At 44.3% G+C, this 22,845-nt stretch overlaps 1 protein-coding gene across 1 annotated transcript in view; it reads right to left on the bottom strand.

Moving 5' to 3' along the window:
- The window catches only part of NTN3 (netrin 3), a 93,180-nt gene that overhangs the window by 6,712 nt on the left and 63,623 nt on the right, over positions 1-22,845 (bottom strand). The window contains exon 5 of the mRNA XM_039360719.1: positions 17,801-17,854. Within this exon, the coding sequence (XP_039216653.1) occupies positions 17,801-17,854 (54 nt within the window). The remainder of the gene's footprint in view (positions 1-17,800; positions 17,855-22,845) is intronic.

Below are 22,845 nucleotides of genomic sequence, written 5' to 3'. Positions count from 1 at the left end.
TCTGAATAAATAAAGCCTAATGGATATCGTAAGGGGAGCCGGGTGCCCGGCGAAGACGGAGTCTCTGTTTGCTATAAGTGCTGTTTTTCTTTTTGCTGTTTTGCAAAGCGGGGATGACTATATTTGGAGCTTCTGGGCTCCTTTGCTTAGTTTAACTCCGCGGGCCGAGAGGAAGACATCCAGCCGAGACACCCAAGAAAGAGAAACCATTTCTCAGGGTTTTAGTTCAGTGGTGGGGTTCAAATAGGTGAACAACCGGTTCTCTGTGTGGATGCCGCTTCCGGAAGTCCGTTCTGGGCCTGGGCAACAAAAAAATTAGCTACCGGTTCTGCCAAAGTGGTGCAAACCGGCTGAATCCCACCACTGGGTTTAGTTCCCTGGAGTCAGAAACCACAAAAGGTATCAGTGTCAGTTTTGGGAGGTGGCAGTTCTGGGAGTTGACGTCCACGAGTCATAAAAAGAGCCAAGGTTGCCTGCCCCTGAACCAGTGGAACAACCTGCCTCCAGAAGCTTTGAATGCTCTAACACTGGAAGTTATTAAGAAGAGACTGGACAGCCATTTGTCTGAAATGGTATAGGGTTTCCTGCCTGAGCAGGGGGTTGGACTAGAAGACCTCCAAGGTCCCTTCCAACATTATTATTATTATCATTATCATCATCATCATCATCATCGCTTCATGTCGTGGGCTAAAACGTCCTCTCCAACTTAAGAAATGTGACCAAAGAAAAAAATCCACCCAGTTGAGAGCTTGAAGATCTAGTAGGCTGAGAGGGTGAGAGACAGATATCTCGGTCTATATACCAAATGAATGACTCATTAGGATCCCCATATCAAAACAACTTACCTTATGTGCGGCCAGAACTTAACGCAGCACAGTATTTAAACAAAATGGTTTGGTTGAGATCTGCATCTGTGGGACTGATTGGGGTAGATTGCAAGGGTGACTCCAAGATATAATTTTATCACATTTTATCTATATTTTAAATTACTGTACTCTTATTTTAATTTCATTTTAGACTGTATTTTACTCCAATTCCATTTTAAGTCGTATTTTACTCTAATTCCATTTTAAACTGTATTTTATCAAATTTCGTTTTAAATTGCTTTTATCAAACTATAGTAATAATTTGTTGCTGGAACTTTGCACTTTGATATGGCCCAAGGGCTAATCAATAAAGATTTATACTAGTAGGTTGTCAAAATGGGCAACTAGAAAGTAATCACTGTAGTCCCAACTAGTGGAGAAGGGTCTCAACCGGAATCAGTGTTACGATTTAGTTGTATTTCCCACTGAAGTAACTTTTGACTTTTCTTTGGTTTTTTTTTTTCCAGATTTGCAAAGTAACCATTCTAAAGAAATAAACAAACAAACAAAAAATCAAAATACAACACTTCAGGCCAGACGGAGAGAGGAATTGGAGAAAAATCAGGTTGTAATTGTTGGAAGGATTCTTTTAAAAATAAAAAAATGGTCTCTGAAGGAATTGCCCTGCTCCCCGTTGCCAGAAAAACTTGACAACCATCAATTTATATTTCTGTTTTTGTAATTATTATTTGCGAAGTGTCGCAAGATGTAAGCTCATCCGCTCGGTTAGAAAAACATGGTCTTATTGTGCGTCTGCAGGGGTGAAGATTTAGGCAATTGTTGGTAATGGCTTTCAGTGGGGGGGGGGAAAGAAAGAGTACTTTATAAGGAATGGAAATTATTACAAAGATTCTTTAGAAAAACTATAAAGTCCATTTCCCAAATAGTTTACACCACGCCTTTTCTTCCCCCACCAATGCTTTCTCATTTTAATCCTTCTATCAATTACCAAGATCATGCAAAGCGTTAATACCACTTTATAAGGCCTTGGTAGGGCCACACTTGGAATCTTGCATCCAGTTTTGGTTGCCATAATATAAAGAAGATGTTGAGGCTCTAGAAAGAGTGCAGAGAAGAACAACAAAGATGATCAGGGGACTGGAGGCTAAAACATACGAAGAACGGTTGCAGGAATTGGGTATGTCTAGTTTAATGGAAAGAAGGACGAGGGGGGACAGGATAGCAGTGTTCCAATATCTCAGGGGCTGCCACAAAGAAGATGGGGTGGACCTATTCTCCAAAGCACCTGAAGGCAGGACAAGAAGCAACAGATGGAAACTAATCGCAGAGAGAACCAATTTAGAATTAAGGAGAAATTTTCTGATAGGGAGAACAATCAGTGGAACTGCTTGCCTCCCAAAGTTGCAGATGCTCCAACCCTGGAAGTTATCAAGAAGAGACTGGACAGCCATTTGTCTAAAGGGTCTCCTGCTTGAGTAGGGGGTTGGACTAGAACAGTGGTTCTCAACCTTTTTAATGCCACGACCCCCAACCGGTCGTACGTCGAGGACTACTCAACTGGTTGTAAGTCGAGGACTACTCAACTGGTTGTAAGTCAAGGACTACTCAACTGGTGCAGCACCATTTGCAGAATGGGACTTTTGCCGGGCTCAGCAGGGCAGAGACAGCCTGGACAATTCCTATTGGCTTTTGAAAGCCAATAGAATTAGACTCTATTCAAGAGAGTCTATTCTATTGGCTTTCAAAAGCCAATAGAATAAAAGGGAGTAGCACAGTTAAGGAAAAGGGGGAAAAAATGGCGGACTGCATTGTTTGGCGACCCCCAAATGGTCGTTCAACCCCAAATGGGGTCCCGACCCACAGGTTGAGAACCACTGGACTAGAAGAAAGGATGAACCATTCTGTCTCTTTTTTAGTAGCACCATTGCTTCCCCCCCCATGACTACGCTTACTGTACAAAAGCCAGCACTGATATCTTGATCCTTTTAAGGAAAGCTTTTATAGCCTGTTTACTAGAGCTGACAATATTTTTCAGGATCTATTGAGTTGTTGCTTTAGTCTTGTCACTGGGAGATGTTTTATGGCTGTTTATTAATGGGGCATATATATTTTATGTTGCTGGATTGTAATAAGCTTCTGGCTGGGGACCAGGGTATAAATATACAGGGTTTGTGCAGGGGACCTAATATGGATGAGTGTTTGTTGTGCTCGTACACGGGTGGGCTGCCTTGAAATGAATGGTTGTTTTCCAACCCATAAAGAGCCTGGTTTGGTCTAGTGGTTAAAAATGCCAGGCTAGAAAACAGGAGACTGTGAGTTCAAGTCCCATCTTAGCTAGGAAAGCAGGCTGAGTGACTTTGGGCCAGTCCCTCTCTTTCAGTCCCACCCACATCACGGGGTTTAGTTGTTGGGGAAATACGAGAAGGGAAGGTGTGTTGGATGTGTCTGCTGCCTTATATGTAAAAATAATAAAGGTGGGATATCATCAATCAAACAAAGAAATACATACATAATACATATGAGCATAACACACACACATACACACACACACACATACATACATACATACAGATTTCCCTGATTTTTTTTTTTTTGTAGACAATTTTATCCCTGTTCTAATTAAACAGAAAACAGCACAGAAGAAACTCTCAATGATATGACTCTTTACAATTTTTTAAGTTTAGGCATCCAGCATATAATAATAATAATAATAATAATAATACTAATAATAATAATAATAACAACAACAACAACAACAACAACAATAAAGTTGGAAGGGACCTTGCAGGTCATCTAGTCCAACCCTCTGCTCAGGCAGGAAACCCTATACCATTTCAGACAAATGGCTGTCCAGTCTCTTCTTAAAAACTTCCAGCGTTGGAGCATTCACCGCTTCTGGAGGTAGGTTGTTCCCCTGGTTAATTGTTCTATCATTTAAATTAAATTTGTTCTAAATGTCATTTAAACGCTTTCAAACATATCAGGTAAGGATATGGATCTGTCTAAGGAGTTTTCAAATGTGTAAAGCATGGACATTTGCAAGAGGAGGGTCCAAAAATGTGAAAGTGATTAGATTGAAGGTACCGTCAAGGCCAGGATTTCTGGCTATTTCTGAAGATGCTCATGGTTATATAAATCAACAGATTGGGTTGCTCCGATTCTGGGGATATTAGAAACTAGATTTCCTGGGTCATGGCATTAGCTGGAGAGACTGAAAAATCTACTCAATTGTTTTTTTTTTAATCTCAAGTTCCATTTCCTAGCGGAGGGAGGGAGAGAGGGAACAAGAAAGAGAAAGAAAACGAGAGAGGTAAGGAAGGACAGAGAAAGAAAGAAAATGAAAGAAGAAAGAAAGAAAGAAAGAAAGAAAGGAGGGAGGGAGGGAGGGAGGGAGAGAAGGAAGGAAGGAAGGAAGGAAGGAAGGAAGGAAGGAAGGAAGGAAGGAAGGAAGGAAGGAAGGAAGGAATCCACAAAGATTTCATTTAAAAATATACAGGACTTATGAAAAACAGGACATGCTTTCTGGAATCGGTAATTTAAGGAGCATTTTTCTTTAAAGTTTCCATTTCTCACAAGTACTCATTCTAGGTTTCACAATGATCTCTGTTTCCATAAACAGAGAAAAATGGGGAAACAGCCACCAGGTTCATCTGATGTGGCTAAAAGTTGAGGTTCCTAATAGTTTTCCAGGCCAGTTTAAACACACACACTTCCTTGTCTGTTCCCCAAGCACTGTATGGAACATCTTAACCCAGGATAGCTTGGGATGGACTCAATCTTAGTAAGCTTCCAAAAGAAGTTCTTGTTTAAGGATTTTTTTAAAACCAGAAACACCAGAAGAGTAGAAGAGGAAATGTATATTTCTGCTCTAGTCAGCAACATCTTACATGCAGTTTTGGTCACCACGATGTATAAAAGATGTTGAGGCTCTGGAAAGAGTACAGAGAAGAGCAACAAAGATGATTAGGGGACTGGAGGCTAAAATGTACAAGGAACGGTTGCTGGAATTGGGGATGTCTAGTTTAATGAAGAGAAGGACGAGGGGGGACAGGATAGCAGTGTTCCAATATCTCAGGGGCTGCCCCAAAGAAGAGGGAGTCAAACTATTCTCCAAAGCGCCTGAAGGCAGGACAAGAAGCAACGGATGGAAACTAACCAAGGAGAGAAGCAACCTGGAACTAAGGAGAAACTTCCTGACAGTTAGAACAATTAACCAATGGAACAACCTGCCTCCAGAAGTGGTGAATGCTCCAACACTGGAGGTTTTTAAGAAGAGACTGGACAGCCATTTGTCTGAAATGGTATAGAGTTTCCTGCCTGAGCAGAGGGTTGGACTAGATGACCTCTAAGGTCCCTTCCAAGTGTTGTTCTGTTATATCTTATATTAGATTTCATCTCATCTTTCTCTATTATGGCCCCCGCCCTCTAGAACAGCACCTGTTGGCCTTTAAAAGCACATTAAAAACATGGCTGTCCTTTAGACGGGAAGTCTTTTTTCTCTATTTTTTTATCTTTCCTAGGGGAGATTGGTGTGTGTGTGGGGGGGAGAAAAATGGTGGTTGTTCTTGTCCAAAGAAGGGATCTTTTTGAATTTAATTACCGGGATGTATTCAGCTGCCCTGAGTTGCTGGAACTTGTGAGGGCTGGGGTTAGACTTTTGATTAATAAAAAAAAAAAGGGGGGGAAGAGATTTTTGGATATGTTTGCGTGTGTGTGTTTAAATCATTGAACGGGAAACCGTATTGCAAAAGAGGACTTTTAATGGCGAGCGGGCCCAAAGGTCCAGGATGTCTAATGGACACAGTGGAACATCCGTCAGAAGAAACAGCTTAATAAAACTGATGCTGGACGGGCATCAGAGGAACGCAAGCAACGCAACCCTTTGGCAATTCTGGGGCTGTCTGTCACGTTTCCTATCCAAGTCTGTGTTAATCTTTCTCAGAGTCTGCGTGCAACAGTGTGACTTGGAGGCTGGCTCTCTCTCCAAGCCCAGAGAACTGCCCAAATCTGACCTTTCTATAAACAGGTGCCTTTTGCAGCAAGCATCCCCCATCACAGGTCTGGCTGCATCCCAAGAAGGTTTTAATAAGAAGCCAGGTGAGTGAAGACTTTTACTCTGAAGGAGAGAAAAGCAGCTGACCAAAGGGATTTCTCTGGGAAGGCTGGAGGACAGGAGCCTGAAAGAGACAGCCACCTTTTCAAAGGGTCCGTTGGCATCCTTCATTGCCTTCCATTAATCCTGTGTCGAAATCCACCTTGCAATCTCTCAGGTGTTTTTTCCTGCCCGCTGACGGAAGATTCTGTTCTGTCTTCTGATTTCTTCTCTTAGTGCTTAAGGCTGCACGGAGGGGCGCCAAAATATCAAGAGAGTCAAGATGGCTATCGTGACTTTCTTTTTTTTTTTCCCCTGACGCACCTGCAGAAACTCCTGGCTTAAAGATTGGTTTTTTCAATTGCCCGTGGTGTGGTTTCCCAAGCTGAATTGATTAAAAAGAGGGAAAGGGTAGGTGGGCTTTTCATTCATCTGCCCCTTCCATAAATAAGGACTTATATGGCAACCGAATGTGAGTTATCCACTCTGCGGTGCTCCCTATGGTTGTGCAAGTTGGACCTTAAAAAGCAAGGCAAGGAGAAAATGGACTCATTTGAGCTGGGGTGCTGGTGAAGACTCCTGTGTACTCCTTGAAGAGCAAAGGTGACCAGCAAGCAAGTTGACACCAGACGTGTCATTGGAAGGACACTTACTTTCGCCATATCCTGCAGGGAAATTCCCTGGAGAAAGCAATTATGTTTGGAAGAGTTAGTGGTAAAAAGAAACCAGACCACCAAAGAACATGATGGCTGGACACCCTGAAAGCCGACACTAGTGTAAAACAACTCCAAATAGTGCAAGATTGGAAGATGTGGAGGGACCTGGCCCATAGAATCACCAAGAGTCAGATGAATGGATATCCTCATCTTCATCATCATGGTGGCATCTAGTCAGCTTTGGCTGATATCCAAAGCTAAGCACCTCATTTAGGGATGTAAGTCAGTTTTTTTTCAGGGCCGTAGTAAGTTGGAACGGTCAGTAAATGAACAGGTCGTGAGTGAGGACTGCCTGTATTCTGCAGGACCTCGCTCGTGACCTCTTTCCCTTGTGAAGGAGGGTGCATGACTCAGGCCACTGGTCAGCTAGTAGGATGTCCAAGCAAGGACAGATAGTTGTCGACTTACAACAGTTCATTTAGCGATCGTTTGAAGTCACAATGGCAGCAAAAAACGTTTTTCACAGTTATAACTGTTGCAGCATGGAATCAGAATTTGGACGTTTGGCAAGTGACTCATATTTATTGTCCCTGGGTCACGTGATCCACCTTTTGTGTCCTTCTGAGAAGCAAAGTCAAAATGGAAGCCAGATTCACTTAACCTCCGTTACTAACTTAACAACTGCTGTGATTCACATAACAACCGTGGAAATTTGGGGCTCAACTGTGGTCACAAACTGAGGACTGCCTGCGTACAAATAAGGGAAGCAGACCGAGGGCAGAAGAGAATAAAAGGAACAAGATGAACGCAGGACACAGCTGAATGAAGCGGGACATACTGTAAAAAAACGAAAACAGGGCAAAATTGCCATAACTAAGAGCTGCTGGCTTCGGCTTCCATTAACTTTCTTGAAATATTTTCACCAGTCGAGATTTGGCATCAGCTTTCTGAGCCTGTCTCCGTTTGCACAATATGAAAGAGAAAGACTGAGCAAGTTTGCACATCTGGTTTATTTCTCTGGCCTTTTTCTTTTCTTTTTGTGTTTTTGGACAGGAATATTTTGTTTTAAGAGAGATGTAACTTAATTAGGTGTTACGGCTACAAGCCTTTTCCTGGTGAATTCCTTCAGGACTGTTCGTGCGGCAGCTGAATTAGGGGTGTGACGGAGCGCTGGGGAACCTGTGATGGACTTGGGCACTCGGCCAGCACCGGGAGACCAAAAGTGGCACAAGAAGCTGGGTGTGATGGCCCATAATTGTGTAGTCAACATAGGCACGCGCAGATTGGGTCACATGAAATGGCAAGGAAGGTTTATGGTCCTATAGAGCAGGGATCCCCAACCCCCGGTCTGTGGACCGGTACTGGGCCACGGCATGCCAGCAACCGGTCCACACAAACAAGCAAAGCCCCATCCGTTGAGATGCAGGCAGCACACAAAACCACACACTCTCCGGTCTGTGGAAAAAACTCTCTCCACAGAACTGGTCCCTGGTGGCCAAAAGGTTGGAGACTTCTGTTTTAGAGAGCCCATAAAGAGTCCAGCCTTCATTCAACCAAATGTGGTTGACTAGATCACCAAATAGGTTTAAATGTTTTGTCTAGTCCAGGGGTAGGCAACCTGGGCTCTTTTATGACTCGTGGACTTCAACTCCCAGAATTCCTGAGCCAGCATGGCTCAGTTTGGAAACCTTTCTCTTTCCCCTCAGCATGGCTGGCTCAGGAATTCTGGGAGTTGAAGTCCATGAGTCATAAAAGAGCCAAGGTTGCCTACCCCTGGTCTAGTCTAACAAAGAGAAGGACTAGAGATGGATATGATAGCAGTCTTCCAACATTTGAAGGGCTGCCCCATGGAAGAGAGATCGACCGATTCTCCAAAGCACCAGAGGGCAGGACAAGAAACAACAGATGGAAGATCATTAAAGAGAGAAGCAACCTAGAACCAAGGAGAAGTGAGAACAATTAATGAGAGGATGTGGGTTCTCCAACATTGGAGTTTTTAAAGAAGAGACTGGACAGCCATTTTTCCAGAATGCTTTAGCTTCTCCTGCTTGGGAAGGAGGTTGGATTAGAAGACCTCCAAGGTCTCTTCCAATTCTGCTATTCTATATTTTTTACATATGGCAATAATGTGGACCATTGGACTTGAGGTGGGAAAGGTTCTTGGCGCTTGGCCACTGACTCACATTTATGACAGTTGCAGTGTCCTGGAGTCACATGATCTCTTTTTGTGACAAGCAAAGTCAATGGGGGAAGCCAGATTCACTTCACAGCTATGCTACTAATTTAGCAACTGCAGTGATTCACTTAACAACTGTGGCAAGAATGGTCATAAAATGGGGCAAAACTGACGTAACAACGGTCTCGTTTAGCAACGGAAATTTCAAGAAAAATCTAATTGGACTGTTTTTAAGAAACTAGCCATGGACACGAGGAATTGCTACCAAAATTATCCAGAGAAGTAACTGGATGTACTTTAATTTATCCGTTAAAAGAAGACAATATTTCCTACTTGTCAAAAAACGATACAGTATATTTTCTTTTTGGTGCCAATTTCATGACCAGGCACACTTAGCTTGTTTATAATTTACTTTTTTTTCCTCCCCCCCCCCTTGTTGCCTTTGTTATATATTTGTTTTTTTTCCCCTTAGTTCTTGTAGCGTCCTCCTCTTTTTCAACTTTTGTTTATAGTTTGTGGTTTTTGTACTTTGGGCTGTAATTAATTGGTTTCTTTCCTTCTCTGTGCTTGTGTATTTTTCCTCTGAACTTGCCATAAAATAAATAAAGTGAAATAAATAAATAAAGGAAGGAAGGCCTAATGACCTTTTACTTCGTCCAGATTCCTAGTCAGCACATTTTGCCGCTCAGCCTAAAGACTTGGTTTGAACTAGGGCTGAACTTAAGTTTTCTTCGCAGGGACATATGAACGTTGCCCATTTGCTTATTTTTAATGCTTATTTAACATCGGATTTATTCATACGTTCTCTCTTATACACAAGGGCCTGGGTGTTGCTTTCAGGGCAGCGTAGGAGCTTAACGCAAAGTCAAAGGGATAAGGTAAAGAAATAAAAATCAAACCGAGAAAGAAACAAAAATCAGACCAATACAATGAAATAAAATAAATTTTAACGGATGCTGTGCTGTCTCTCCCTCACTATGCAGCTACGGGATGTAAAGATTATTTTGGAACTGTATGGAAGGCAGAAAAGAAACAGGGAGAGGGAGAAAAGCAAAGTTTGGGGATGTCTGGGGGCATTTGCTGGAAGAGCTGGAACACCTGAAATATAGAACTTCTGAAACAAACAGAGGTCTGTTTCTACGTCCTTCAAAGAATCCGACACACCTGCTGTGGGCTTAAGCTTGGGAGATGAAATGCCTGGTTGTATTGAGATGGGGGAGGGAAAGAAGGGGGGAGAAGGGGAGGACGAATGTTTCCCATGACCAGAATGCCATCAGGGCCACCTCAAGGTTCTTTCCAAGGGCAAGAGGCCCCTCTCTCTCCTGTGGATAGAAGCCAACTGGTTGGAACTAAGAACCTTCAACTCTCAGAAGGAACTTGAAGGGTTAAAGGTCCAGCGTCTTCTCTGCTCCCTAATCTTCTCTGTTCTCACTGAGTCTCTCGCTGGATCCACTAAGAGTAGGGATCTCCAAAATTGGCAAACGTAAGACTTGTGGACTTCAACTCCCCATGCTGGCTGGGAAGGTTGACAAGTTTGGAGAACCCTGCTCCTGGTGGATCCAAGGAAGTGAGGGACCCACTGAGAACAGAAAAGACTAGGGAGCAACCCAGTTTTGTGGGGTCTCCAAAGTGGGGCAACTTTAAGACTTGTGGACTTCAACTCCCCATGCTGGCTGGGGAATTCTGGGAGTTGAAGTCCACAAGTCTTAAGGTTGACCAAGAGGAATAACTGAAGACAAGACCAATGCTTTTGACTAAAGGCTAAATCTGAGTGAGGAGAACCGGGGTAATGTTGACCTGACTTGCTCCATCCAAACACATTCGCAGTAGGGTTTATTTACTGAAGTAAATTCCATTTCTAAATGTCAGCATGTTAAGAAAGCAGCAAACCATAGAGAACAGAACATAATAATTGTCTGCAAAGGGAGCGAGATGGAAGACGCTTGGGCAACGTCTCTGCCAAATCAGGTTATTCAAAACACTCGTTCTCTGACACACATGTCAACAACAAGCAGCAACTGGATTTGAAGAGTTGGCTATTCACAATTGGACGGTGTAATTCTCGCATTTCAAGAGACTACAGGCAGCTGCTCGTAATCTACTTGGGGAACTGTCCAACAAGCATTCCAGTGGCGTGTCTTGATTTCTTGGGCCTCGTTAGAAATGACTCCTCAACTACACTTCTCTGCTGATTTGTTTGAGATGGTTTCTTGTTCTGGTGTGGAAACAAGGCTTATTGTGAATTGAACCTCATTCCATTAAAAAAAAAAATCTAAATTTCGTAGTGATGGATCCTCGTGGCCAACTTGATCTTGATCCAGTGGAGACTAAGGAAAGGTTTTTCTCCCCTGTGGGGAATCCAGTCTTGCCCAATCAGTTCCTTCAAATTATAGTTCCCAGAATGCCACGTCAGAACAAGATTTCTGAGACTTGGGAGTCCAAAAGAGGGTAAATAAAGGTTGGGAAAGGCCAGCACAACTTAATGCTTCCTTCCTCTGAAATTAAACTGAAATAGCAACTTTGAGCCAAAATAGATGAGTTGCAGATAGCCCAGATACTTAAGCTAACAATCTGAACGAACTCCATACTAAGAACAAGAACTGATGTATCACAGACACACAGACACAGACACACATACACAAACAGACAGACAGACACACACATACACACACAAACTCACATGCATTAAACGTTAAATGTTATTTGGAAGATAATGCAACCTTTGTCCCCAAAAATATCAGGAACTTTTTAATAGGATGCATTAGCAAAATTAATAAAAAGCAGGCCTGCACTTTTTCTATACATTATCTAATTATCACTTTGGGTCTAAAACAGTGGTTCTCAACCTTTTTAATGCCGCGACCCCCCCAGCCGGTCGTAAGTCGAGGACTACTCAACCGGTCGTAAGTCGAGGACTACTCAACTGGTTCAGCACCGTTTGCAGAATGGGACTTTGGGCGGGCTCAGCAGGGCAGAGACAGCCTGGACAATTCCTGTTGGCTTTGGAAAGCCAATAGAATTAGACTCTATTCAAGAGAGTCTATTTTATTGGCTTTCAAAAGCCAATAGAATAAAAGGGAGTAGCACAGCTAAGGAAAAGGGGAAAAAAATGGCAGACTGCGTTGTTTAGCGACCCCCGTGAAATGGTCGTTTGACCCCAAATGGGGTCCCGACCCACAGGTTGAGAACCACTGGTCTAAAACAATGTCTCCTTTCTCCATTTCATCAGGGGATGTACACTCCGGGTTGTTTGCCTTTATTCCCGTATGGATTTTGTGGCGGGCTTCCGCTTGCTTGGAGATCACACGCAACTACTTCAGCCAGGTTCCAATCATATTCGAATTACAGAGCCGGCTCCTGGACTAGATTTTGCCTGATCAAAGTAGCAGGGCTGCTACTCCCCTTTAACAGGCTAAAAGGGCTAAAAATGCTCCAGGAATCAAGAAAACATTTATGAAATACATGCTGCAAGGAGAACAGCCACATCGGTATTAGAGACTGGTTCGTTGTTCCTATGCAGCCTCCCTTTTGTGATTTTGAAATTCCTCAATTTACAAAATGTTCGTTTAGCAACTCTTTGACGTTATGATGGCACAGAAGAAAGTGATTTCAACTCCCAGAATTCCCCTGAGCCAACGTGGTTGGCTAAGGAATTCTGGGAATTGAAGTTCTCACGTCTTGAGGTGGCTGAGGCTGAGAAACACTGGACTAGTGGGCAACCGAGTTGTCTATCAGACTGTTAAGAGCCCTGGTGGTGCAGTGGTTAGAATGCAGTATTGCAGGCTAACTCTGCCGACTGCCAGCAGTTCGATCCTGACCAGCTCAAGGTTGCCTCAGCCTTCCATCCTTCCGAAGTTGGTAAAATAAGGATCCAAATTGTTGGGGGCCATATGCTGACTCTGTAAACCGCTTAGAGAAGGCTGTAAAGCACCATGAAGCAGTATATAAGTCTAAGTGCTATTGCTAGTGTTAGTTTTTTCCAACAGGGTGAGAAGATGACATGGTCTATCTATCTATCTATCTATCTATCTATCTATCTATCTATCTATCTATCTATCTATCCTATACCCAGGTTGGTGGGTTACAAAGGATAGATGAGAGAGAGAAAAAAAATCCTTGGGAACATTTGACAAAAAGCAAAAGACCTACATTTGAACAAGGAGCAGTGTGTCTAGAGAGAAAACCACAGATAATTCGGCAGACTACTTAGCTGACTTCCTCTGCTGAACTTACCAGAGCTCCTCACTCAGTTTATTTTATATTTTTTCCAACCAAAACAACATTTCCATGTTTTCTTTTTGGAATTTAACCTGGAACGACGATTTACTGAAACCAATACCTCGCTTCCACCCTTTTTCCTGATGTATTCCTTCTTTGATGTCCCGCATTGCGGTACTTAACAGCCCAGATGTCGGAGGACGTTGCAGTTTTGCAGTAAGCTGAGGTATTTGAATAGTTTTCTGCTCCACTATCTCTCTAGATCATGGGTCTTCAAACTTGGCCCTTTTATGACTTGTGGACTTCAACTCCCAGAATTCCTCAGTTGGCCATTTTGATGAAACCGCAGGCTTAGATCCAGACCAGGGGTCTTCAAACTTGGCCCTTTTATGACTGGCTGAGGAATTCTGGGAGTTGAAGTCCACAAGTCACAAAAGGGCCAAGTTTGAAGACCCCTCCTCTAGATGGTGGGAATGTTTTATATTGTCCACCTTTTTAAATCCATCCCTAAAGATGCAAAACAGGATCTCAAAGCCTAAATTATAAGACCCCCCCCCCCGGAGATTGAATCTTTCTTTTTTGTAGCCCAGGAGAACTGATCCATGGCTTATCTTCACCCATATCCTAATAATGCCCATTAATAGGCAATATGCAATCATAAACCAAGCATAAATGGATTATTCAACATTAATTTACTGGGGAGGTATTTTTTCAGTGTCCCTTGGTGGCTATAGAAAACACCCCTCATTTAAAAATCTGAAGATTCTGAACTCTACGCCTTGATATCAAATTGGGAGCAATTTGTACCTTTTTTTTGCAAGAAGTGAGTGAAATCACATTCTTGACCCAGAAGAGCAATTGTGAAAAACTGGGTCAAGTGCCCAAGTGGTGATCATTTGACTGTGGGGATGCTATGACTGTCGTAATTGTGAGGAGCAGTCATTAGTTTCTTTTTTTTTCCAGTGATACTGTTTGAGCAATTTCTGGGTACAAGCTAATCAAAGACCAATAAAGACAAATATTTGTAGCTTAGATATAGTGGAGGTCATAATACAACAACCGGGAGCGATTGCACTTCCACAAACACAGCCAAAAATATGGATCAGATATGTAGGTGACACCTTCACCAGAATAAAAAAAGGCCCAGTTAAATATCACCCACAAAATCATCAACAAACCATCTTCAAATGAATCCAGTTTATCAGAGAAGAAGAAAACAACTACCCTTCCTGGATATCCTGATCAGTAGAAGCCATGATGGCAAACTAGAAACACAGGTGTTCTGAAAAACCACCCACAGCACCCAAAGCAATAACCCAACTTCCCACAACTGAAGCTGCATAAGAACATTACTTAGAACAGCACAAACACACTGAGAGGACAAACACACTGGAACAAAGGCCTGGAGACTAAAACATATGAGGAACGGTTACAGGATTTGGGTTTGGCTACTCTAGAGAAAAGAAGGATTATTGTAGCGGGGACATGATAGCAGCCTTCCAGTATTTGAGAGGTTGCCACAAAGAGGAAGGGGTCAACTTATTTACCAAAGCACCTGAAGGCAGGACAAGAAACAATGGATGGAGAAGCAACCTGGAATTAAGGGGAAACTTCCTAACAGTGAGGACAATTAACCAGTAGAACAGCTTGCCTTCAGAAGTTGCCTTCATCACTGGAGGTTTTCAAGAACAGACTGGGTAGCCATTGTCCAGAATGGCATAAGGTCTCCTGCTTGAGCTGGGGATTGGCGTAGAAGACCTCCAAAGTCCCTTCCAATGCTGTTATTCTATGTTCTTGTGGGTAAGGAGATGTCTCATGAAACCTAAGAAAGAGCCCTCTTGGTTCCACAGCATTTTATGGTACGGCTCACTCACTGGTAGTTGATGTCATGGAGGGGACTGGAAAGGCTATGCAGAAGCAATTTGGATGCGATTATGTAAGCAATTTGATTGATGGGTGCAGTCTTTCCTGAAGACCTCTGTAACACTCCAAAGGGAGGAACAAATTGCCCTCCACCATCCCATCAAGATGCCCCTTTTTGCAGTGTCCTATCAAGGTACACTGATCATCAGTCTTTAGGCCAGGCAATATTACTGTAATCAATAAATGCCTACATAGTGGCAATTTTTGAGCTTGATTCCACTTCTGGTCCTTTTTAGCCTTCCATGTGTTTTCACCTAAGCTTGCTCTATTGTAGCACTTGGTAATTCTTTTACAGAAAACGGCACAAATGTTTGCATTTAAATTGTGCACGTTTTTTTTCCCTGAGAAGCTGTAGATTTGCACTCATTTGTCCCCTTGTGCATGAGAAGATACGATGGGGATTAAGAACATTTGAGCCCTCAGAAAGCTAGCATGTGGCAGCCAGAGAAAGTATGCTTCTTTGTGAAACGTTTTTTGTGTGAAAGAAGGACTGGGGAGACATGATAGTAGTGTTCCAATATTTGAGGGGCTGCCACAAAGAAGAGGGGGGGGGGTGTCAACCTATTCTCCAAAGCGCCTGAAGGCAGGACAAGAAGCAATGGATGGAAACTAACCAAGGAGAGAAGCAACCTAGAACTAAGGAAAAATTTCCTGATGGTAAAAACAATTAATCAGTAGAACAACCTTCCTCCAGAAATTATGGGTGCTCCATCACTGCACGCTTTTAAGAAGAGACTAGACAGCCAATTGTCTGGAATGGCATAGGGTCTCCTGCTTGAATAGAGGGTTAGACTAGATGACCTCCAAGGTCCCTTCCAAATTTGTTATTCTATTCTATGGTTTTGATGCTGCCTAGTTTTAAGGACACTTGCTGACTGGGTTCTCCCCCCTTTGGAGGAAAATCAGAAAGAAAGAAAACAATCTGTGGACCCTTTGTTGAATTTCTTTGGTCATTTTCCAAAAATGAAGAAGATTTAAAATGTTGTTTTACATTGACAAAAAAAAAAAAAAAAGCAGTTGAAGGAAACCAGGCCAATTTCATCCGCCCAGACAAACCTGGTGATAGATTTAGTTTTAGCATGGAAATTTCAGCAGATGTCTATGGAAGGGAACCAACAGAAAACATCTGTTGAGCATTGATTGAGTGGGATGATGGATTGAGAGAATAGCAATTTGAGGAGATGGGGTCTCTAAATAGATTCCTTCAGTCTGCAGGAGCTGTCAATAAGTCAGTGTACAGGAAGGAAGGAGTGGAAGAAAGAGGGAAGGAGTTAAAAGAGGGATCAGCCTAGAATTTTTATGTAGTCACAAGCAAGCAAAGTTCAACCCCCTCCCTTGAATTCCGTTGACCCTTATCTAACTCCTAGCAGGTGCTAACTAACCCTTAGTTGAGAAGATTCCTTTTTTTTAAATAATTTTTTTTATTTTTTATTTTTCCAAATTCTCCCCCATACATATACCATGATATTTATCAGATATTAACATACATTCTTTTTACATTCATATATAAGAGACTTTTAATAAAATGAAATAAATACATACACATGACTTTTGGTGTTGCTCGCCCATTTCCCCTTTCACTGTATCCACACTCCTTCTTCTCTACCTTTTTTCTCCCTTTCTTCTCTTCCCTACTTCCCTCTTCTTCCTCTCCTCTTCTCTTTCCTTCACCACTCTCCTCCCTTTTCTCCCCACTTCTCCAGTTGAGAAGATTCCTGTCCATAGGCATGAGTAACAATAAATCAGTTTAATTGGATCTTCATGTGTAGACCTGAACTTTCTCACTGGACATTCAATTCCTATCTTTACTTCTATTCTACCCCACTTTTGAGGAGACTCCATGCCTAAACATTTTCTATACATCTCTATGAAATCTGGATGCTCCTGAGCCTGGTGGCATCTCCCTACTTCATCTCTCTTGTGCAATTTTGGAGATGTGAGACATGTTTTTGGAAGAATAGGTTTACCATTGGTATGCAGGATACAATAATTCCCTCGCTCTGTTTCTGTTCCTCACTGCATCCTGCATTCCATTCCTTTGGAATGTTAAAGAAGGGAATTTCTAAAATTAATTCCAGAATTGAACATGCATACTTTCTTAAGTTCTTGCATCTCCCCCCCCCCTTGGTTCCCAAAAGAGCATGTGTGATTGACAAAACACATGTAAACAACTGAAATCTAGATGTGATTATTCACACAATTTTCTTGAGGAGCTTATGCGCCTGCACGGTTGTACTGAGACCTTGGTGAAATTTCACTTAAAAGAAATCTCCATGCACATTCCCACCAAAATGCTCTTTTTGTAGGGTTTCATCCATGTGTAAATGCCTGCCAGTAACCATTTCAACCGTTACGTCCCTTCCCTGCCACTTTGTCTGGACCCATCTGTATGCTGTGTAGTGCTTTTTTCTCCGGGACAGAGTCAAGATTTGAGGAGAAAGTTGAAAGAAGTGGAATTTAGAAGTATGGTTGCTCTGAATACAGATAGTCCTCGACTTACAAGCACAACTGAACCCAAAATTTCTGTTGTTGTGAGACATTTGTTAAGTGAGTTTTGCCCCATTTTATGTCCTTCCATCCCACCATTGTTAAATGAATCACTGCAGTTGATACATTTTTAACCTGGTTGTTAAGTGAATCTGGCTTCCCCATTGACTTTGCTTTGTCAGAAGGTCACAAAAGTGGATCACATGACCTTGGGACACAGCAATGGTCATAAGTATGAACCAGTTGCCAAGTGTCTGAATTTCTGATCATGTGATCATGGGGATGCTGCAAAGGTTGTAACTATGAGAAATGGCCATAAGTCACTTTTTCCAGGGCTGTTGTAACTTTGAATGGTCACTAAATGAACTGTTGTAAATCAAGGAGTACCTGTACTCAAATACCCAATTCAATGATTACTTACCTGCTGGTTCTTCAGTGCTGGTGACCACCGATGTTGGGTTGACAACCGGGATTTCTGCAAACAAAAAGCGAAAAGCTTTCTTAGCTGACTTGCGTTTTCTTCCAAAGTTCGCATGAAAGTTAACCCCAAATTTTATAAACCACAGGCTGGTTTTTACATTTAAAAGAGATTGATTTAACAGCAACAGATGCCTGGCAGATGGCCTCCCTTTACTAATGTGCAATCCCATGGCTGGATTCATACAACAAAGTTAGACCTACCACTTAAAAACCTCTTGGCTACATTTTGACAATATGCTAATCACCGTTAGTTTATTTTTTTTAAAACTTGGTCACTTAATGTCAATCTTGGTTAGACTTTGGAGAGGGATTTAGCTAATTTCATTGGTGAATGTGTGGTTCACTCTTGAAAACCTGGAAAGTGAGTTAATTCAATAACTGAATTAAGTATGTTGCATGGTACTGATAAAATATTTGTAGCTTTTCTGAAAGGGCCTAAAAACATGGTTGTGTCAGCAGACCATAAACGGAGAGGGAGACAACCAAGTAGAATAGAATAACAGAGTTGGAAGGGACCTTGGAGGTCTTCTAGTCCAACCCCCTGCTGAGGCAGGAAATCTTATATCAAGTAGAGATTTGATTGGGTTATTGTTGCCATGGGGGGGGGGGTGTAGATGGGTTGGGTGTTTTTTTATATTTTTGGATTTTTAAATGTTGAAAGCCATTGGAGTCAGCTATGTCCGAGTCAGGTGGCCATCTAAATTTGTTTCAGAAATAAATCAATAATAAATCACAGAACACTTTGTTTTTTTTTCCTTCCAAAAGTGGCATGGAAAGCATGCAGAATATTTAGAAAAGTACATCTTACTTCCCCTGTCCTTTCCACTTTCTACAGAAGGACGATCAAGAGCATCCTCTCATATTACAGTCTGATTTGGAAGCATCCCTGCTTCAGACAGGAAGGCAGTGCAGAGAGTGGTGAGGACAGCAGAAAAGATTATTGATAGTTCACTTCCATCTGTCCAAGATATGGCATGTAAGGGACACTTGACCAGGGTCCACAATGTTACACATCCTCTTTGTTATGTCCCGAGCCTTTGCAAACGGCTCGGGCGTTTGCAGGCAGTCCCGGGCAGGTGCAAAGCTGCCCGGGACCAGACAGGCTGTCGCCAGCGCCGTGCGCATGCGCGGGTGCTGGCGCGGGAAAAGTAACCCATTTACCCGGGAGTTGCCTATATAAGAGGCTGCGAGGCGTTTGGGCGAGGCTGAAGCCATCTTCCTGTAAGCTGAACGCTGAATAAAAGAAACTGAGAACTCCAGCTGCTTCTCGTGTCTGTTTTCCCGCCAAGGACGCAACACTGGCGACGAGGGTGGGATGCCTTGCACTACCTGGAAAGGAAAAAGTGTAAGCTTACCCAAGGAGTCCTGAGCGGCGGAAGAGGAACGGCGTCGACTCGGCAGCTACCCGCCAATCCGGTGCGCATTCGGGGGTAGGCTGGCTGATAGACCCGTCTCCTGAAGATCCGAAGATGGCGAAAATCGGAAGGCTTTCGGAATTCGACGTCTCACATCCAGAGCGGTGGGAGTCCTACGTATCCAGAATGGAGAACTACTTCAAGGCAAACCAAGTGAGGGAAGATAGCTTGAAGGCCGCCACCCTGCTTTGCGTTTGCGGCCAAGACGCCTTCGAAATCGCAGAAAATCTTGTAGCACCTGTTCCAGTAGAGTCTGTAAGCTACGCAGACCTGAAGAAGCTGCTGAAAGAGCACTTCCACCCCAAGGTGTCCGTTATCTCATGGCGCCACACCTTCGAGCAGAGGGATCAACGGTCCGGTGAAACAGCCAAGGAATACATCGCCGCGCTACGGAAGGCCGCCAAGCCCTGCGAGTTCAAGGACCTCGAGGAACGACTGAGGGACCGATTCGTGTGCGGGCTAAGGCATCGAGAGCTACAACAGAGACTTTTTGCCAAGGAAGAATTATCCTTCCAAGACGCCTTAAGGGAAGTCACCGCAGAAGAAGCAGCAGGCGGCGCCATCAAAAACATGCGGCCGATCAGAAACAGTGCAGAGGGTGCGTCCGTGCACCAGGAAGACGTCCGACGAAACTCCGAGGAGGATCCGGACGAGGAAGTCGACCGTCTACACCCCGCGAAGGAAGAGAACCAGAAGGGAAGCTCTTCGGCTCTGCTCAAGTGCATCGGCTGTGGAGGTCGCCACAGGAGAACCGACTGCAAGTTCCGCTCCGCTACCTGCCGGGCATGCGGCAAACAAGGGCATATTGCAGCTGTGTGTCTGAGCCGACGAAAGGCACAACCCCAAGAAGAACGCCTGAAAGGTACCAGATTCCCCAGCCAGAATAGGGTAGGGTTTTGCGCTTCGCGAAGAAGCATCTGTAGAACAGGCACACACAAGCCCATGAAGAAAAAGCTGTCACTCAACGTGAAGCTACAAGGGGTTCCATTATCTATGGAACTAGATACAGGGTCTGCCCCTACTTTGACGATGTCTTGATTGCAGGAGACTCCACACACATTCTAGCTGAAAGACTTAGGGCTGTCCTGTTAAGATTCAGGGAATCAGGCCTCAAGCTCAGAAAAGACAAATGCAAGATCGGGGTGCCTTCTACTGAATTTCTGGGATTCAAAATTGATGCTGCTGGGATTCATCCTGCTGAATCCAAACTAACTGCTATTTTAGAAGCACCCAGGCCAAAGTCTAAGGCCGAACTTCAGGCCTTCCTAGGCCTCCTGAATTTCTACAATTCTTTTCTTCCACATAAAGCTAGTGTAGCTGAGCCTCTTCACAGGCTACTAGACAAACAAGCTGTGTGGCTGTGGTCACAAGCACATGAGGCTTGCTTTAAAGAAGTCAAGGCCTTGCTCACTTCTAACAGTGTTCTTGCACATTTCAACGAGTCTCTTCCTGTGTGCATCGCTTGTGATGCATCCCCCTACGGGGTTGGAGCTGTCCTGAGTCACCTCAGGTCTGATGGAACTCAGGTTCCTATTGCATACTACTCCAGAACACTGTCTTCTGCCGAGCGCAACTACGCTCAGATAGACAGGGAGGCTCTGGCTGTTGTTGCTGGAATTAAAAAATTCCACGATTTTCTATATGGCAGGCATTTCACGGTCTTCACTGACCATAAGCCTCTGCTGGGACTGTTTACCACACGTAAGCAGACTCCCCACATCATTTCCCCTAGAATGCTTAGGTGGTCTATTTTCTTGTCTGCATATGATTTTTCATTACTCCACAAGCCTGGGAAAGAAATGGGCCATGCTGATGGCCTCAGTAGGTTGCCTCTGCCAGTAGTAGAAGCTGACCCCGCGCCAGCTGTCAACATTCTATCAATCCAAGCCTTGCCCGAGCTCCCTCTTAGTGCCAGGGATGTTACCGCTGAAACAGGTACAGATCACACACTTTCACGTGTCCGCTCCTGGGTCCTGTCCGGGTGGCCTGAGCACTGCCCTAGTCCTGAGTTTCAGAGTTTCTGGTCCAAAAGGAACGAACTGTCCCTTTCTCAGGGTTGTCTGCTTTGGGGAAACAGAGTTGTCATTCCCACCTCAATGAGGACTAGGGTCTTAGAATCCCTCCACGAGGGTCATCCTGGGTCATCCTGGCATTGTTCGTATGAAGGCTCTTGCACGAAGCCACTTGTGGTGGCCTGCTTTAGATAAAGATATTGAAGCTAAGGTACACGCATGCCACCTGTGCCAACGATCTCGCCCAGAGATGCCCCAAGCTCCTGTGCATAGATGGGAGGAAACACAGTCCCCATGGTCTAGGTGCACATTGACTACGCTGGGCCCTTTCAGGGCCAGTTCTTCTTGGTCCTTGTTGACAGCCATTCAAAATGGCTTGAGGTTGTGCCTGTCTCATCCACCACCACTGCAAAGACTATTCAGGTACTGAGGGGGATTTTTGCTGCACACGGGCTGCCAGATGTCATTGTGTCCGACAACGCCCTCATTCACCTCCTCCGAATTCCAAGCTTTCTTACAGGCAAACCTGATTCGTCATGCCACGTCTGCGCCTTTTCACCCGTCCACCAACGGTATGGCTGAACGCATGGTGCGCATCGCAAAGGACGCCTTGAAGATACTCACCTACGGGGACTGGCATCACAGGTTGGCTGACTTTCTCCTTTCTTATCGCACCACACCGTCCACTTCTACAGGGAGAAGTCCAGCTGAACTTCGTTGGTGGCGCCAACTTACTACTAGACTTGACCGGTTGCATCCGGACAGACTGCCTTCATCTACCTCACATCCTAGGGCACCTAGACAACTACTTGTGGGTGCCCCGGTTTGGGCTCGCAATTACGGGCCTGGTCATACATGGGTCCCCGCTTCTGTTTCCAGGATCACAGGCCCTCTCTCCTACGAGGTTGCCCTGGACAACGGTCGTGTCCTGCGTCGGCACATCGACCAACTTCGCTCTAGGCGAGACTTTTCTGCTGAGACTCCTGGGTCTTTTCCAGGGGGGGAGGGGGACCCTTTGGAGCAAAGGGAAGGGCACGAGCTGCTGCCCATCTCCACTGAGGGAGCCACAAACGGCCCATCCCAGGGTTCCGCGAGAGCTCCGAACAGGAATTCCATGAGCTTACCTAACTACCAGGCATCCACGCCTACTCCAGCCAGGGAGTCACCCCGGGGGCATACTCACTTTCCACACACATCACACAGCACTCCAGCAACGGAGGATACCCGGGGGCATCCCAACAATCATTCCCCGCAAGAGAACTGGCACACAATTCCCAAGGTTGGCCTGACCTTACCCCAAATCCTACAGGGGGTCAAACATACACAGAGTTAGTCGAGGAACCAAGTCCCGACTACAACAACCCTAGCACAAATCAGGGAACACCTGAGTTTTGGGAAAGTACAGAAACCCACACGAGCCCGAACACAGAATGGGGTTCAGGGGATGGACAGCCTCCTGACAGGTCTTGGACTGACCTAGGAGGTTCTACAGAGACGCCCAGCAGCGGCTATCACTTCAAGGGGCCTGAGGGTCTACAGCTAGGTAGGTCAACCAGGTC

Source organism: Crotalus tigris, unplaced genomic scaffold (genome assembly GCF_016545835.1).
Source record: "Crotalus tigris isolate CLP2741 ecotype Arizona unplaced genomic scaffold, ASM1654583v1 scf7180000019173.45859301935:6455823, whole genome shotgun sequence".
Classification (NCBI taxonomy): domain Eukaryota; kingdom Metazoa; phylum Chordata; class Lepidosauria; order Squamata; family Viperidae; genus Crotalus; species Crotalus tigris.
The sequence above is the reverse complement of the archived record's forward strand: the minus strand, read 5'-3'. Positions and strand labels throughout refer to the sequence as shown.